The sequence below is a fragment of the Ischnura elegans genome, chromosome 3 (assembly GCF_921293095.1).
Source record: "Ischnura elegans chromosome 3, ioIscEleg1.1, whole genome shotgun sequence".
Taxonomy (NCBI): Eukaryota; Metazoa; Arthropoda; class Insecta; order Odonata; family Coenagrionidae; genus Ischnura; species Ischnura elegans.
Genome location: NC_060248.1, coordinates 48,744,688 through 48,762,984, shown reverse-complemented (window position 1 = coordinate 48,762,984; position 18,297 = coordinate 48,744,688). Strand labels below are relative to the sequence as shown.

Below are 18,297 nucleotides of genomic sequence, written 5' to 3'. Positions count from 1 at the left end.
CTGAGTTTTTAGGTTGTTGGGACAGGTGGCAGACCAAATTATTGAGCGCTATGTATGAGGTGGACACTATCTGAGAAAATGTGTTTCGTCTCCTGCAGATTAGGCACATAGCCACATTGATATGGACGTATGCGGGTTGCCTACACTGATATTTTTTCTCAATTTGCATGCATCAGAGAACCACACATTTCAATAAGTCAGCAATAGGTAGACATATTTCATTTGCTTACTGCTGAATATTAACTTCATGTTTTGTTTTTGGGAGAAATGATGAATTTTAATTAGTATGTCAGAAAATGGAGTGTCAGAGGATAGATGTCCCTGAGATAGTGGTCTTTTCAATGGAATTATCGTGGGCTGTCGCCACAAAGGTAAACATTTCGGGGGTTGCGATATCCTCCTCCTTGGCTATACCTGCTGTAGGGTCAGGTGTATGCGTTTGCAGAGAATTCCCAGGACAGACGTGGCTTTCACATTTCACTGGCTGCAGACTTTTAATTTTGCGATCGACGAGGAAATTCACAATCACTTAAATGGCGAAGTTTCTCATTTTGAACTTTTCCCCGACATGAAGGAATTCCCCCCACCCCCTTCACCATTTCAACTACCCCTCGTGTTTGTTCACGGCGCTTGTTTGAATTAGCCTCCGCTCCTGAGAGCACCAGCAACTCCCGCCTTGGAAACCACGGTATCGAATCTCTCTCTCCCACTCATCTTCTCCCGATTCCGGGACCGCTTTAGTATTTGAATTAGATGGCGGGGCGTCGCGACGGTCGGCGGTTGTCGGAACGAACGCGCAATATCCGTTCCTCTCTCTCTCTTCTTCCTCCTCCCTCTCCACTTCCTCCCTCGCACTCGGCGCACCGCTAGTGGCTCCTACTGGCGCTCCTCGAAAACATCCACGGGACATCGAATAAGCTGAGAGGGGAGTTGAACGGTTTCTCCGCCAGGGGGGAGTGAGTGAGTGTGTGTGTGTGTGAGAGAGAGAGAGGGCGATAAAGGTAGAGAGGGAAAGGGAGGGAGATAAAGCGTGGGGGAAGAGGGAAGGAGGATTGGCGGCCGCGCTGTGTGTGAGGAGGAGATATGTGGAGAGAGTCAGCCCCCTCGTGGGAAAAAGGAAGCTGAGGCCGTGGTGGGAGCTCCTCTCACAGCGAAGATTTTCGGGTCGGCGGGGATCGGAGCTCTAGCCTCCCGCGCGGACAGCGGTCTCCATCCGGGCCAGCCTGATACGCCGGGCGAGGGCGGCGGGGGTGTGAGGCGGGGGCAGGGAGGCTGCGGAAGGAAGACGGATAGAGAGGGAGAGGAAAAGAGTGCTTTATTTCTACGGATCCGACGTCTATCTCCGTTTCTCGTTTCAAACCGCGAGCTCGCGGCAGGATTTATAATCCGTTTTACGCCCATCTCACGCGTGTGTGCTTGTAAACGTGAGTCCAAGGTTCGCTTCTCCCCGCCTGCCTCCAAGAGGTGAAAAAGGTGCTCTTTATTTCATCCCGTTTTCCCCAGGACTCAACCGTATCATCTTGATCGCCTGAGGTTCAGTGAGGAACTACACTTCATTTCCTCCGTCGTGCGTTTGTTTTGTGCGTGTGTGTTTGTTGAGACGAGAGGCCACGATTCGATCCTGTAAGGTGTCCAGCCATGTCGCCCGTACCTGCGGGTGAACGCGTGTAGCGATGCGGTGTGATCGTCGCGGGTCGCGCAAGGAACCGCTTGGCCACCCGCTGAGCCGCTCCGAGCCCCGTGGACGTCGCGACAGCAGCCGGGCGAGAAGCGAGAACCCTGGCGGATACCCGGCCGGGCTCCACGCGGAACCTCTATCCATACTTTGATTCTACCGTGTTCTTCCGCTCCCCACGCGTCTCCCCGGCGATAAATCTATCGTTGGATTATCCACCTCTTCTTTTATCCCTTCGAAAACCGGCCTGGACCAAGATAAAAGTGCCTGTGAGACGGAGAGGTCTTATAGAAGTCGATCCATATTCCTATTCGCGTATTTTTTTCGGCTACTCCTACTGGTCTGAGGACATATCTTTCATCTCTTGCACTCAGGAGAAGTTATTTCATTGTTTTGGTTGAGACACAGTGGAATTAAATGCCATCGAGTCTTTCAGGAGCGAATTCCTTGTCGTGTGAGTGGTGTTGCCGATAGTGTTTGGATCGTGATAACGATAAATGCTTGATGCTGTGATCCTGTCGTATGTGTAGCGTCAGTGTCGACCAAAGCCGTAGCTCGGTTTGATTTGCAGACGCTCTTAAGTCATCACCTGGATGCCGAATGTGATAAGAATATTCCTAGTGGATTAGGTGAAGTGTGGTTTGAGAGAAGCAATCCCATCATCTGTGGTTAGCCTGAAGAATAATATTTGATTTTTCCCTTGTCGGCTCGTTGGTACTCTTACGGCTTCGTGTCCGGGAAGTGTTTTTGTTTGTTGCTTCATCCATCTAGGATAACGGACGCACAATCATCCTGATCAAGGTTCTCTGCTGTGAATATCAAGCTCTCTCCCGTTGCCAGTGTGAACGGGGACAACAACTAGCGGCTGGAAGGAAGAGTTTTGTCTAGGTTCTCTGAGGGTTTCGGCAGAGCTTAGAAATATCAACCCCTTACATGGTTTACCTCTTGGGTTCCTCAGTTTAGTGGTTTTAATGGTTATCAGTTTCCTAGTGATAAGTGTGAGTGACCCTTTCTTTTCCTTTCCATGTGATCGCATCCCGTCACAGTGACCTTCGCTCCATTTATCCCTCCCTGTATTTAAAGTTCGCATCTGCTGGATCCATAATAAATGCTCACTTTCCTTATTCCTCGATCCCTGGAAAGCCCACCTATCACTTACGTATGAGCCACGCCTCGTGTTCACCCACGCAACCTTTCGACCTCATACGCCCCCTCTCAACACTCCCGTCAGTCCCGGGCCAGGTGGAGAAAGGAGTGAAGTAGCAGAATAATACCTATTCCTTTTCTTTTGACCCAGACCGTCGGTGAGAACTAGGAAGGGTGGCTACCCGGATATAAACATTCTTCCAAGCGTGTGATATACTCGTTCAGTGGCTGAGAGGATACGATTTACGAGATCTACATCGAGAAAGGAAGGGTAAGAAAACTAGGTAAAGGAACGAAATCGAGAAAAAAAAACACTCCACGTTGAGGAATCCTGTCGTGAAATAACCCACATTCATTCATATACGCAGCCTGCTCAGCTCAGTCTCTTGTAATAAGGAAGAACGATACAAAGGAAGGAAAGTGAAATTGTGACAGAAACCGCCCCTCACATCAAGTTATACTGCCCTTGTAAAACCCACGTGCTAGCACGGAAACAAAGGCCCTACTCAGCTCAGCGTGTGCTTGAGGAAGTTTCCTGGGGATTATAGTTGAGAAGAAAGAGAAATCAAGAAGGAAGCAAAATAATTGAGTAGTGAAGGTGACTGCTCTACTCAATATCTATTTAGAGATCTCTTGTAGCATGGAATTGCCACGTGCATATTAACGCGCCTTCTGCTCAGCCGGTGGTTGGTGATAAGACTACCAAGCATCTCCCAGCCCCCACAGGAGAGGGAGAAGGTGTAGGAGAAAGGGGGTAGGGTGGCAGTAGGGTGCGTGGATCAGCGCCGGAGAGCGGTAGGAGGGGAGGGGGGTTGAAAGAGGCCCTGGGAAAAGTGGGAGGGAAATTCAGGGGGGGAGGGGGAAAGGGGCGTGCATGCATATTCCCGGGCACGTTTTTCGCCCTGGACGCGTGGGTCTCCTCCTCGGGACCGAGGTGACTATTGTGTTGTAAAGGGTTTTCGAACGTGGTGTGTTGCACATTGTTTTGTTCCTCCCCCACCACCCACTGAACGGCGCTGCAGTCGCTCGCCGTTTCGGGATTGGCGGGCCGGATAGAGAGAGAAAGAGGAGGGGAAGTTTGTGCGTGGAAGAGGGGAGTAGTAGGGGAGGGATCTTGACCTTCGCGGGGGGGTTGCGCAGGGACAGGCAGTGCCTTGTCTGAAGTCGGTGGGGGCAGGACACGGTGCCGTCGCAGCTCCAGGGTCACGAACGAACCCTAGAAGCGCGCGCCCGCCCCCCGATCCCCACCTTGCGCGAGGAGGAGGAGGAAACGTAGTTTTTGGCGGTGTGCTGTACACCCACCGCGGACTAATTATCAACACGCAAACATACATCACCCTCACCGCGAGTTTGTTTTTCCCACCAACTCCCCTCTCTATTTCTTCTTTACGTCGTTTGTTATCCCCGGATACTCTGGGACAAAGTTTGATACCGCCGCTTTGATCATCCGAATAAGTACTCAAACTCTTTATTCACCATGGCGACCCCACCGGACAGCCCCATCGAGGATGTTATGTTCGAGATCGAGCCGAGCAAGGTCCCGAAGCACCGGCCCGTGGCGCTCGAGGACCTCTGCAGGCAGACCAAGTTCACCCGGCAAGAGATACGGGTCATGTACCGGGGCTTTAAACAGGTGAGTGCCGTGGATGGCACGTACGTCATCCATTCTCTCACAGTTGGTTGGATCTGCCAATTGGCTGAAATTTGACTTTATTTATTTATTCGAATAAAATGGTACACATACAGCAAAACTGCCACTTTATAGTGAACTTATAACAAATAAGCTAATTAAAATTTCAAATCAAACAAAAACAAAACAGCAAACGGATTACCGTGGCCACAATCTCAGTATTTAGCTAGTTATATATTCATTATGCGTTAAATAAGATGATGCCAAGTGAGTAAAATATTTAATTGATAACGAAAACGGATCAATGAAAAATTGTAGTCTTTGTCTCATAACCTATTAAAATAGGAATTAATACCTTCGAAAGTGGTTTTTTGGTTTGCTAGCGATCATCATTGGGGGGATGCATGTATAATAAGCTCTCCCAGTACGGGGTAAGATTGTCTCTCTGTCCCAGGACGGTATAAAAGGGTCACTTAATTGACTTCTAAATTTCATTCATTCTCTCATTCATTGTATTTCAATCCAGGGGTGGATCCAGGGTTTTTTTCTGGGGGGTGTGTCTTACAGGTCTTCTCATATTTGAGATTAAAAACAAAATACAAAAATTACGGTAGAAAATACTCTCTTCATTTTTATACTAAGTTATTAATATGAAAGTAAATGATTGAGCTCCATAATACACAAAATAAAATGAAGGTAATGATAGCCGTATTGAAAATCTTGTCTATTTTTTAATTGTCTGGAGGGCACGTGCCCCCATTCCCTTTCCTAAATCCAACTATGTTTCAATCCTAAGTTTAGCATAGCCAGGGTGGCCTTACTATTTACCGTATTGGACCAGGGAAAGCCTACCAGTTTTCTCTTCAGGGCTGTGTTTTCTTGCAAGCAAGCATAATAAAAAATAGGGTTCCTTCCTGTTTCTGTGGCCTACTTCTGGGGTGTTTTCGTATTATATTCTATGTCTTTTTTGTCACTCATTCCTCTTTAATTATTTGTAGCTATAATAATACTTTGTTTATATAACCTTAAGTCAGGAGATTTTGTGGAATTCCATTGTACATGGAAACGTTTTATAATTTCATGGAATGTCCGTGAAAATGACCGAACTGTGGAAAAAATCAAATTTCCTGTAAAAGTCAAACGGTGCCGTTTCCTTTTACGCGTAGGTATATCTTCGGTGTCGGAACATCTATTCCCAACATGTCATTTATGTTGTGCTCCATAAACATGATGATTCTTTTTCATATTGAGATATTATTATTCTGACAAACGGTTATTTTTTGACTGCATTAAATTTATTATATTTCATTGTTTATAATGATTCAGGGTTAATCTGGTGGAATTCTATCACATACCTAAGTCAGGTATCTGACGAGAACACGGAAGGTATTGAAATCGGTCGTTTGAATGAAATTGTTTGTGGAAAATTGCCCGCAGTTTTTTATTTACAGTCATTATGTCTTTTTAAATAGAAAATATCATGAAAAAATGTTATGAATTAGTCTGAAAAATCGTGAGTATAGTCTGGAAAGATTGGATAACTTTTGGAATTTCAGTTTGATACGATGAAGTGCTGGACATGGTGGGTGAGGAGGGGCAGCTTTTAGAAGAGATACGGAGGAGACAGATGGTATGGAGGGAGCGACTATTAGCGCGGAGGGGATGTTGAAAACAGTGCTAGAGGGTAAAACCTAAGGTAAACGAGGGAGAGAAAGGAAAAGAATAGAATTTTTAAATAGAATGAAAGGGAGTAGGCCTTATTGTGAATTGAAGAGGGAAGTGGTTGATGGGGAGGAGGATCCCAGAATTCTTCTGAAGTACTCCATGGAAACCTACCTTAACCGGTAGAATACTTAAATAATAATTTGAGTCTTCATTCATTTTACCTCAGAACACTGTTTCTCTCATGGTAAATAATGCTAGTAGTGCCATTCAAATCTCCTTTACCCTGAGATTCTTTCTTATATTCCTCTTGATCTACGAAGTAATTAAAATATTGGTCTTACTAGGGAGACCTTTTCTTAAATTTTACCTTCCATTTTATTTCTCTCATAATAACTTTGTCATATTTCGCGACCTATCCACTGGGCCCTTGCCAGGAATATATTGCTTCAAGCTTCCTTTTTCTCTCCTATTCTTAGGTAATGCTCTCACCCTATTCGTCTCTGTTGTAAAGTAAAAACACTGGTAACTTCTCCACTGTCGCTGTCTTTGCTAACATTGAAATCAGGGAGTTATTGAATTTTATTTGAGTTTTTTTGAATCGTGAAATTATTATTTTTTTCGTATCCCGTGAATTATTCGTGAATTTCTGGTTGCAACCCTAACAAAATATTCTTGCCGTACAAGGTGGCCCAGGACAAGCCTACCCGTTTCTTCTATGGAGCTAAGTGAGGATCTTATCTCCCAAGTTAAATCTAATGTTACTCTCGGTTTCTACCTGTTTCTGGAGTTAAGTTTTTATTTAGTGTCTTAGCATTCCCATGGTTAAGTACATTCGGGAATAAATTCGCTCTAAAAAGTGACAATCATGTCACCTAGAAATTTTGAAAATTCCTCTTTGAAAACATGCTGTTATGCTTTAAACCTATTTTTAGACAACTTGCTATTCCGCACACAAAAATACTTAAATTGACCTCGGTTTTAGCATCAAATACGTAATTTTACCATATTTTATATCACCTTTCCTTGAATTGTATGCTTAATCCACAAGTTTAATACAATTCTGTGGCATTCCATTGAAACCACACTTAAAAAGTCATTCTTTCTTATTCCATGCAAACCATTATCCTGTTATCAGGCTTTGGAGCTGTGCGGGCAGTATTTTTTGGGTGGGTTACGGTGTTATCGCGATAGTTTTGCCCTTTATTGGTTGTTATGGTTCTTATACGGGAAGTGTTTTATTGATATTTATCCATCTACCAGTATTTTTCCAAATAAGCGAAAGATACTTCTCTCACTTATACTCCCCTCCCTCCGATTCTGATCCCCGTGATGTGTCAAGCTCCATCGATTTCGCGCCTGTCATTTTTCTTTTGACGTGTCCGAAATTGCCCTCCCCCCTTATGCACCGGTTGCGTTCTGTCGATAATGTTCCGCGAAGAACGCCAATATTTTCCCAATGATAACAAGTGATCAAAAGTACCATAAAGAATGCTCTAGCGTTAACAGACGAAACCTTTCATTTTTATCAACGTTATCGGCTGATAAATCTTCGTGTTATTTTAAATATGATGCGCATATGCAGTTGAAACATGATAAATGGACATGTATGCTTTTTAAGAACACATTTCATCTATATCAGCAAGAATTTTGAAGCATGAATTATGAATCATCAAATTAAGTATGACTTATCCAAGTGTTCTTGTTATTATGTTGGGAATGTTTTTTGATTGATATTTCTTCATTTTCTTGAATCAAATCTGTTTTCATCGTATTATTTCAATTGAAGTTATTAAGGCACCTATTAAGTTTTCTAAATTTCTTCAAACCGATGGCCTCAAATATGAAAGACTTGTTAATAAAATCAATTTGAAGACGTATGCACTCATGGCCTTAAACATATAGGTATATAATAACTCTATAGCGGGAGATTACTTGGTTTATTAATTAGTTAAGCGCAATGTCTTAGGCGTCCAAATCATTCAGTCTTGAAAGATCTTGCGATGAATTAAATGCGCATCACTGTCTTGAAATTAGCCCGTGATGTTATGTCGACCGATGTTGACCGCAGGTTTGGTATGGATTTTCGTGTCGTCCAAGTTGTGTTTCCTATTATTGGTTATTCTGATTTTCAATTGGGAATATTCGTTTGATTTATATTTCTCCATTTTCTTTATTTTTTTAAGTGTGTGAAAGAAGACATTCCTCCAGCTCCTTGCTAGGTGCTTTTCTCTCATGTTCATTTGTTCACATCTTGATTATTTTCGTTTATGTAGCAATGCTTGTCGGCAGCAGCCAATTATTGTTTTTCCTGGTTATATTTCGATATCTCCACTGCATAAACGCTCAACTATCTCCCTCCGAATCAAATCCGCTCATCTAGGAGCCTAATAATACGAATTCACTCAGCTGGCAGTAGCCGGAGCACAAACGGTCACCCTCGAAGCTTGGAGAATTGGAGATGAGCGTTTATGCTCCGGCCACTGCCAGCTGAGCGGATTCGTATTGTTGGGCTACTAGATGAGCGTATTTGATTCGTTGGGCGATATTTGAGCGTTTATGCAGTGGAGGTATCGATTTCATCATTTTTACTGTGGTAATACTTACCTTGTACATAGAACCCCAGCTAATATGCACTTCGACGTCTCAACACGCGAGGCCCATTGACTTGGCCGCCCTTTTTCTCACACGGAAAACAGATCTTGGGGGAATAATGTAATCATCACCTTTATTGTAGTTGTGTCAAAGTATGCCTTATTTTGGTGACTGAACGGGCGTTTTAACGCTGTGAAGTGATTCTGTAGAGTAGATTCTTACTTCAGTTATTTAAGGCCACGTTTCACGCTTTTGTTCTGCTTATGAGTCTTGGCTTCCGTGCGTTCCTCCGCGTTAGATGTCCATAAGTGACGACAGTTTCTCCAGCCATCCTGCTGGCGTCTTCAGGTCAGAAGTAGCGATGCATAAAATTTTGCCGTCTTCTGTAGGTACCTATGGGGTAGGTCTTCCAATGACCAATCAGAGCCCACCTGAATTCCAACCAATCAAAATCGGCCTCTGATCCCCATAGGTAACTTTTTAAGACGGCCAAATTTTATGCATCGCTACTTCTGACCTGAAAACGGCTGGATGGCTGGAGAAACAGTCGTCACTTATGGACATCTAAACGCGGAGGAACGCCCGGAAGCCAAGACTCATACGAAGAAACGCCGCGGAAACAGATCAAACTTTTGTTCTGCTCCTGTAGGATCATGTCATGAAAAGTATATCTGTTTCATCCCCGTAATTCCACGGATTTGTTGACGTTTTTGTCAATGCCTTAAAAGTATGAATTCATTTGACAGTTTGTACCGGAGTCTTTGAATTGCTCTCGAAGCCGTATTGCTTAAGACAGGGCTCCCACTCATCCATGAAAACCTTCAAACCGTGAATAAGCTGTGAATTTCGTCATTAAACTCCTCTCAAACTTAATTGTAGAACTACGATTGTCAGATCAATAGAAAAATCGAAATGTCGATCATATTCCAAGGTCAGTCACGCGCAGACACTGTCCACGCATTTATTTCCACACGTATGTTCGAAGCGCAATCATAGGTCCGTGTGCCATGACGACACATTGGCTTTCTCCAAGAAGGTGTACCAAAGCCGGAAGACCGGTAACCAAAGTGTTCATTGAACCTGGCTAAAATCAGACTCTTCTTGACTTCCCTGCCACCCTGCTCCCTCCAATTTCCCACTTACAACCTTTAGCCGGCCCTGAATTTTCTAACGGTAGGTGACTTCATAAGATATATTTTTGACGTCATATAAGATACTTTCATTGCTGCGTTGGCATGCACGGCGGCTGTCGCGTTTATTAAATTTTTAGTTAACGTGCGGACGGTGATTGTTACGTAATCTATATTTCTGCCTAAAATGGCTTCTCAATAGACCGCTAATGTGACCACAGTAAGACCGTGAAAATCTGGCAAAAACACGAATTTTTAATTTTGTTAGAGTGGGAACCATGTAAGATTTATTCAGGCTCAATCCTTTGTTGCCAGCAATTCCTTCAGGTTGGTTAGGGTTAATCTTTTATGCAGCCGTTTGTTACTTATTTACTATGAAACCAGTGTTAAAGCTGTAAATTAGGTATTCTTAAAAAATATTCTTCTACAGAAATTTGACCAATAGCAATATAATTGAACTCATGCTGTGGTGCCAAGCGCCTCTTTGAAAGTAATAGATGTAAATGGAAGGAATATATATTTTTAATTGACCATCCTTCGAAAAAACAGAAGTAGGCACCATTTTTCGTGAAATTTTAGATTGTGCCCTCTTCATGTTTAAGGTAACTAATAATCTTTTAAGTAATTTTTTCTTTATACTTATAATATTTGAAATGGAGGTGAAAACACAATATTTAGTCTTAATCTAATCTTAAATGAAGTCTTATCTAGAATAATTATAATGGCAATTGGCTTTCTATTTCTAATTTTTTAATAATTTTTCTATTTTATGAAATTCAGACTGTCATGTCATTAATTAAAAGTTCTGGCACCTGGAAGGGTAAAAATAAAAAAAAAACAGGAAACGCACGTATTTTACTCTTGACGATGCAAATTTTGCGTGTTTTTTCTTAAAACTCATATTACCGTTGTTGTTTTGAAGTTTCTGCTTCGTAAATATTCATATCAAATATATTTAGCTGGCGAAAAAGGTTGTGAAAGAGTAGAAATACGTAGGTAGATTGGGAATTTGAGCTGGGTCAAACCAATCTTAGGATTGTTGACCAGTGATGTTGATGACATTTTTAAGCTTGACTGTGCGTTATTATGTTTGCTGTCACTTTCAAAAATACAGCGGAAGCTGTGTAATAGTTTTTTAAAAAAATTGGTGGATTTTTTCATTTTCCAATTTTTGCTTGACACCTGTCAACCCCATCTTTCAGTGGAACTCCATCAGCACCCATATTTACACTCCACGGTCTTTGATTTTTTTGACGCGAAGCGAATTGCAGCGCTGTTTTCTTAGCGTCTTATGTTGAGAGGGAAACTCGCTTTATGAATAGCCGGTGTTGTATCGCCCATCACTCACTTTACAAACGCGTGTATGAAAACACTTCCGGGGGAGCAGCACATCAAACACAACCTCTTGCACTAATCTCCGTTCATCGAGCCTGAATTATCCGCGATGAAAGATGATCCGTTTATTTTACAAACTACCGCAGAATAGACGGTCGTGATATTTTACCGAGTCACCCGAAAGTGTATTAGGAGTATTTAAATTCCGTTTAGGAAAAACGGCGTCTTTTAAAGGATAATATAAGATTTTACTGGTGATACAATTTCGCGAAGTGGAGCGTAGAGGCTTTGTGGGTAGAGCGCTACTGATTGGCTGCTCATCGAAGGGTCCTGAGTTCAAACTCCTGGTGAAGCCTTCGGATTCTCCCAAATGAAGTCCTCGAGGCGGCTCAAGGAAAGAAACTGCCCAGGCCACCCAGAATGTGTGATATTCGTACGCCTATAGCTAATTCTTAGGTGAATTTCTGACCTACCCTGCTATTGACTGGGTATCTCTAAGTTTTTAATAATACACCCATTTAATGGGACTCAAACTGTCTTTTTCATTATGTTGTTGACCCCTTAGGAGGATAGTAATGGCAAAAAACGGAAAACACACGTATTATACTCTTGGTAACGCGAATTTTAAGGTGCTTCTCCTTAAAGTTCATACAAACCGTTGTTTGAAGTTTCTGCTTAGTTAATTTTTGTATCCAAACTTGTATCAATGACAGTTTAGTAAAGGGTTATCGGGGTCTACATTAAATTAAAACTCTAAAACAGACTACATTGCGAGTAACGGCTCATCCTCATGGGTTTTAGGGCAAAAATCATAATGTCAAAAGCTAAGAAAGGTTGAACCCACTATATAGCTCAAGAGACCCATGTATTTCCTTTGGAACTGGATCCCAAAAAACTTCGTTGGCTTTGTAATAGTAATTCTGTAAATCTTATTTTGGATCAGAATTTTTAGTACCTACCTAGATTTTGTTCTGAATTGATTTGGGAGGATGAATAGAGAAATTTAACTCATTCTGCGTTGCTGGGATAATTATCGTGAAAAATGGAATGAATACATTTCGTTTCAATATAAAATTCAGCTGCGACTGAACGGCGAAGATTTTGCTTCATTATTCGTTAATGTACTCCCACATAATCAGGGTGCCATAGAATGGTTTTATGGCCATGTGAATCCATCTGTTATGGCCCTATTGAGTGGTGAAATCGAGTCCGTTGGAGTCTGCGATGCTCTGCCTAGTCGCTTTTGTGATAATTACGTGTTCGGGTCAAGTTACATTCTGGTGTGATACGCAGTCATATTTCAACTGGATTTTGATATGGAAATGATGAATGGCATGGCAGCTGTTAGCGGCTGATATCGAGGTAGAAGTATCATTATTAATTCCTGATATTTTAGGGTGAACTGCGGTGGATCAAGTCAAGATAACTCCGAATAAAGTCGACTGATCCAGGCGTAATACAGCGGAAGTTTGACGTAATAATTAAAAAGTAGTTACACTTTCACACAGTTATTTTAATGCGTACGACGCGTTTCTGCTCACAGCTATCTGTTACTATATGAAATAAAGGTTGCTGCATTTTTATTTCAATTATTTCAGCAAGATAACTCTGCGGCGTATCCAGGATTTTTGATATGATTTTTGATTATCGTTGATTTCGGGGGCCTTCCGAAGAATTTTGGGATTTTTGATGCTGAAAACGTGATTTTTAGGACTCAAAAGCAGTAATTTTGTACGAGTTTATTGAATTTATAAAATATTATTTATTGAGGCCATCTTGCTCGTTTTTGGCGCCTCTTTTAAAGGATTGGGGGTGGGGGGTTATAACTCGGAACCCCCCCCGTGGCCAAGCCGCTGAGATAACTCATCTGCATAATGTGTCCACTAATCCAAATACGGATATGATGAAACTGTTAATATCACTTATAACTGTTAATATTGGTCATTTTGCTGAATCATAGATTTTTGGTGTTAGAGTAATGGTAATTTGGTTTGATCTTAGTATGTTCCTGTTAATTATTTTCAATATCGTACTTAAAATAAGTATTATTCGTTGAAATATGTTTCAAAGTTTGTTTCCACAGAGGATTCTGAATGTCCCAAATTCATCTTGAGATTACAAACTATCAGCACACTATATGCGTAATCTACAGGTATTCATTCCACAAATGCAGTTTACATTTTGATCGATTGTAAAATGCATTGGAGAAGTGATAGAGAACGGAAGCACGTAAGATTGACGGAAAGAATGAAATGCGAGGAGGTACTCGACTTGGTCGGATTGAAGAGTAAGCTTTTAGCATATATGAAGGAAGGTCATATTATGTGGATGCTGAATGGTATTGTAAATGCGATGAAGTGTTGAATTTGAAGATGAGTTGTAGTCATGCTGAGATTTTAATTAGAAGAGATCGAGTTATGGATTTTGAAGAGCCCCGGCTTCCTGTAAAACTTGCGTGTAACATGTAATGATAAATGTGATTGAAGTCTCCTCAGTAGTTTGTACTGTTTTTATATGCACTGATTCCTTTACACTCTTTCTTTCAGGGCGTGATTCATATTCAGGGCTAGGCTACAACAGCAGACTTTTTATCGGCTAATTATTCCGTCTACCATGTTATTACCCAATATTTTCCATCTACATCTATTTTTAAGCCTTGAGTATAAATCCCACTTCGATTAATATGGAAAGGATGTCACTTCAACAGCCCGCGTGACTAAATCGTTTTTGGCATAGGGCGCTGTTTTACATTGCTGTGATTTTCTCAGTTTTTTCATGTGCGATGACGTAATAGGATGGAAAATAACACCGTTGCGTTCTTCGGGGATAAGCTATGATATTAAATGCTGGAAGATTTCGTGCCAACAGTCATGGAAGCGTGCAAAACTTTCTGGACGCCGTCCACAGTGTCCTAATGAGTTTTCTCTCCTCATTTGATCCTGAATCATCTTTATTTATGCTCATATAAATTTAGAATCCTTCGTGAGAAATTTATGATCCATCCTGTGTTGATGTTTTTCATGCATATTCTTGGTTTCATTAGTTAACCCTCACTACCTGTTACTAAAATTTATTCCCTAACTACTTGAAGTATTTTTTGACCGCGGCGTAGTTATTTTTTCTCTAAATTAATATGGAATTAGTAAATAAAATGCATACGCATTTAACGTTGTGGTACATTTTCGACATGTTTATAATGGATAATAATTCCGCTCACCAAAAATAAATAAAATAAACACTCTCGACCCATGTTTCGTTGCATCATCGTTTTTTGACCTGAAAATTAAACTATCTAATTAAATTTTCAAATTGTGGTTTGTGAAATAATTTTAATGTTAATTTCTGCTGAATGTCAACACCAAATGTCCTCCTGAATATTCATATCTTCCAAATTATTTTTTGCAACGGATGCTGTTTTGAATTTTTATTGCATAGTCTTTGCGCACATGTGAGTCATAGAGAAGCACAATATGTGCTATTCTCCATTATTTCACAGTAAAAAGGGAAAAGCATAATATTTTTTCGTGGGCACTCCGTCTTCAGAATTCACCGGTCAAATGGTTGTTAATTAGAGTTTTTTTTTTTTAACGAGTAAGGATTTTGTATCGTTAGCAAAAATTTCTTATGTAAACTCGTATTATTGTCTTAACCGACAATCGTTCATGTGGATCATCGACAATTCATAAGTACATAAGGTATGCATTTAAAATAAAATATGTTTGTTGTCGGAGCAGATACCCAATAGCCATTTCTATGTCTCCCCTTTGCAGTACATAGTAATGCCAATTGATATAGAGTATTATCACAAAATTAATAAATATATCATTGCTATCCACCCCCTTTTTATTATTTTAAAATTCAAATTTCTTAAGATAGTAGATGTTAAAAAAATGAAATCATATGTGAAATTCTCATATTGTTTTTATTTCACATGAAGCGAAGTCACACCTCAAATTATTAATTTTGATAAAATGAAGGTTTCTCTTCGCTTCGGAACTTCGACTTAGGAATATCATCGCTGAAAATATTATATTTAATGTATTTTTCTCCCTAATATCTCTCTAAAGCTTTGCCGGTTTCTTTATGTTTTTTGCCTAGTGCCCAAGTACGTCACGGATGATTGAAACAAACATGATAGAAGTCAAAACATAAGATAAAATTAACAGCGATGATGTAGGCATTGTTTCCACTCAAGAGACTCCCAAAATCTGTCATTGTCCAAACAACCCTTGTCTGATCCTTTTTCGATCAAATCCATACGATTTCAAAATCAACGATTCAGCTGCCTTAGCCACCTGCAGCTTATAATTGGGGTTGTTTAACGAAATTTGTATTCTTGATGATGCGACCTATCAAATTCATATCTGTTCAATGTTATTCCTTGCGATTGCAACTTTTATATCGCACATATTAAGCATATGTGGATCGCTATGCATTTACCATCACGCTGCAGACATTTTTGATCACCGATTAAAATGCGCCATAAGTGGAAGCATAGATCTACCTTCTTCGAGACTGACTAGGATCTCTTCTATAAAGTCTGTTTGCGTAGAGATCTTCTCGAAATCGTTGAATTAAGTTTCATTTCCTGGGAATACTGACTGCCTTAAATGATTTATGCCTTATTTATAAGAAGATATGCTCGTTTATAATAATGAAACTGCATACCTAGTAATTTAAATGATGCATTGAAATCATTATATTTAATGAAATTGCACTGGTAAAGGTAGGTTCATGGGGAGTATTTTTTGAATGCTCCTGCCAGTTCCCACTCGCGCAATTGACTTACCTATATGTTTGCCTTGAATGCCAATAAAAAAGTTGGCGAATCGTACTTTCTTCGAATTTATCCTTTTGGTATCACTGAATAAAACGCGATTGCGGAGTTTCTAAAAAAAATCCGCACGTTTCCAAGAAAAAAATACTTCAGCCACTTAAAGTGAGGGAGCCGTCGGAGGAAGTTCGCGGCGGCTCGCACGTGACGCCCCGGGGCAGACGGCCTTGCCTCTCCCGAGGAGGAATCGGCACCAAGCCAGGTGGGGCGCAAAGACATCGACGAAGGGGGAACGTTGGAGCAAGAGAAAAATAAGGGAGGGGCAGTGAAGGAGGAGAGAAAAAAGAGTACTCTACGGCTTTCATAGTCTCTCTTGAGAAATACCAAGGCGGGAGTACTCGATTGAAGCGTTGCTACAGGTTAGGGTAATCTGAGAGAAGTCTGGGGATATATAAGAGCATTCAGGCTATCATAGAGTGTAAATGATCTTATATATCTCTATAGTGCAAATGTAGTAGAGCACTGCGCAACATTTGTACTGTAGGGTATCTCGTCCGTGGCGTCAGGGAAAATTTGTGGCGACATGCGAATCAAAAGAACCGCCGCACAGTTGCCTGGCTGAGGGCTTGTATGTAAAAGGCGTGTTTACCTGACGATTTACCCGCGCGGATAGATGAGTAAACACATTCACCATCAAAAATGCACCATGTAAATACCCATAATTATGCAAATTCACGAGTGCATGTCCAGGAAATAGCCCTTTTTCTAATTTCGTGCATCGACCCGTGCATTTGTCTAGCCACATGCTTGCACGGGTGAATGCATCGTGTAAATACGGTTTAGGAACGGAAGGATGAGGTAAATTTGCCTTCGGAAGTACATGAATTCTACATTGAACCATTTTGAACGTTTTAGTTTAATTGGCCACTTTTTCCGTATTTATTGCGTTGAGTTCTTGAGATTTTTGTCAGATTAAGAAAAATGTGAGGCCAACTTATCGCTTCATTTTTAAGCTTCATCACGGGATAGGCTTACTATGAACACAGTGAATGGAACTAAATTCTCTTTTTTAATCCTGAGTTGCCGTTTTAAATTTCATTTCTCAAACATTTTCTTGAGTTGTAAACATTGAGTTGTTGTTGTGGAATCCGGAATGCAGTAGCAAGGAAAAGGAAGTGTGAACGGATGGTAGGTAATGGAGTGAAGGCCACTTCATGAGAAGAAATAAATTAGTTAAAGACTAACTATTTGATTAAGATCAGTCTAGAAAGTCACCATGATTATATTCACCATATTCACGTGCGTGGACATTGTTATCATCATCATACTCGTATTAAAACGAAATGTTTGACTCTGTAATTCCAAATCTTGAAAAATTGTTCATATGTTGAAATTGCACCTATTTTTTGCTAGAATCCTATTTGTCAGAGTGCAATATCAAACTATTTTGACGAATATTCTCAAACTAAGCTACTTCAAGGGCTAATAGATATCCCGAATCATAAAATTTAGGCTCTAAATCAGCTTGTTCCATAATTTTATGCATTTTACTAGAATTAGGTGCTTTGAAGATAACCATTATTAACTGTAAATAAATCCACGAAGTGACTAATTTATCTAACTGGTATTACTCCTCAGGGATTTAAGAAGAGGAGCTAGTTATTACGTGTAACTTTTGAATGATATTCAGGTGCTCTAAACATCTTCAAGAATGTGACTAATACTTGTAATGTGCTCATTCATTATTTTATGAAGTTAAGTGTTACTCATGGATTAAATTTCAAGTAAGCAATTTCTTTTTAACAAGCTCCAGTTGATATCAGTTTTCATTTTTAGGGTAAGTAAGGTCATCTGGCTCAGAAATATGTATTAACGGACTTCAGCAATGCCTGGTAAAATCGACTGATATTAACAAAATGCCGGAGAAATTTGTTTATACGTCAAATCAGAATCATGTGATACCTTATTATAAAATTTGGCTTTGAAAAGAATGGATTTTTACTCTATATCGATTCGTGTTCTAAAGTTTTCCTTTTATTTCTCACTCTACGTGCTATCGACGGTTGTTAAATAGGTATCACTCTACCTAAGGAACTACGTATGAGAATGTAGGTAAGCGCTGAGGCACGTACGCTTAAGTACCTCGGTGTAAGTTTTTTCGAATATGCAGAGGAGTGTGCTTTCCGTACCATCTTATCCATAAATTAAACCAATAGAAGCCATACTCAGGAATCAGACAGGAAAGGTAGGAAAAAAACGCGGAATTAAGGATTAAACATAATTTTCAAATATGCATTCATCATTTGTTGAGTAATAGATAATTGGAAAGCAGTTTTTGCTTTTTTGGCGT

General features: G+C 40.6%; 1 protein-coding gene across 1 annotated transcript in view; it reads left to right on the top strand.

Annotated features, from left to right (window-relative positions):
• The first annotated feature begins 3,980 nt into the window (after positions 1–3,980).
• Positions 3,981–18,297, top strand: part of LOC124155738 (Kv channel-interacting protein 4) — a 562,897-nt gene continuing 548,580 nt past the window's right edge. The window contains exon 1 of the mRNA XM_046529806.1: positions 3,981–4,454. Within this exon, the coding sequence (XP_046385762.1) occupies positions 4,299–4,454 (156 nt within the window). The 5' untranslated portion in view covers positions 3,981–4,298. The remainder of the gene's footprint in view (positions 4,455–18,297) is intronic.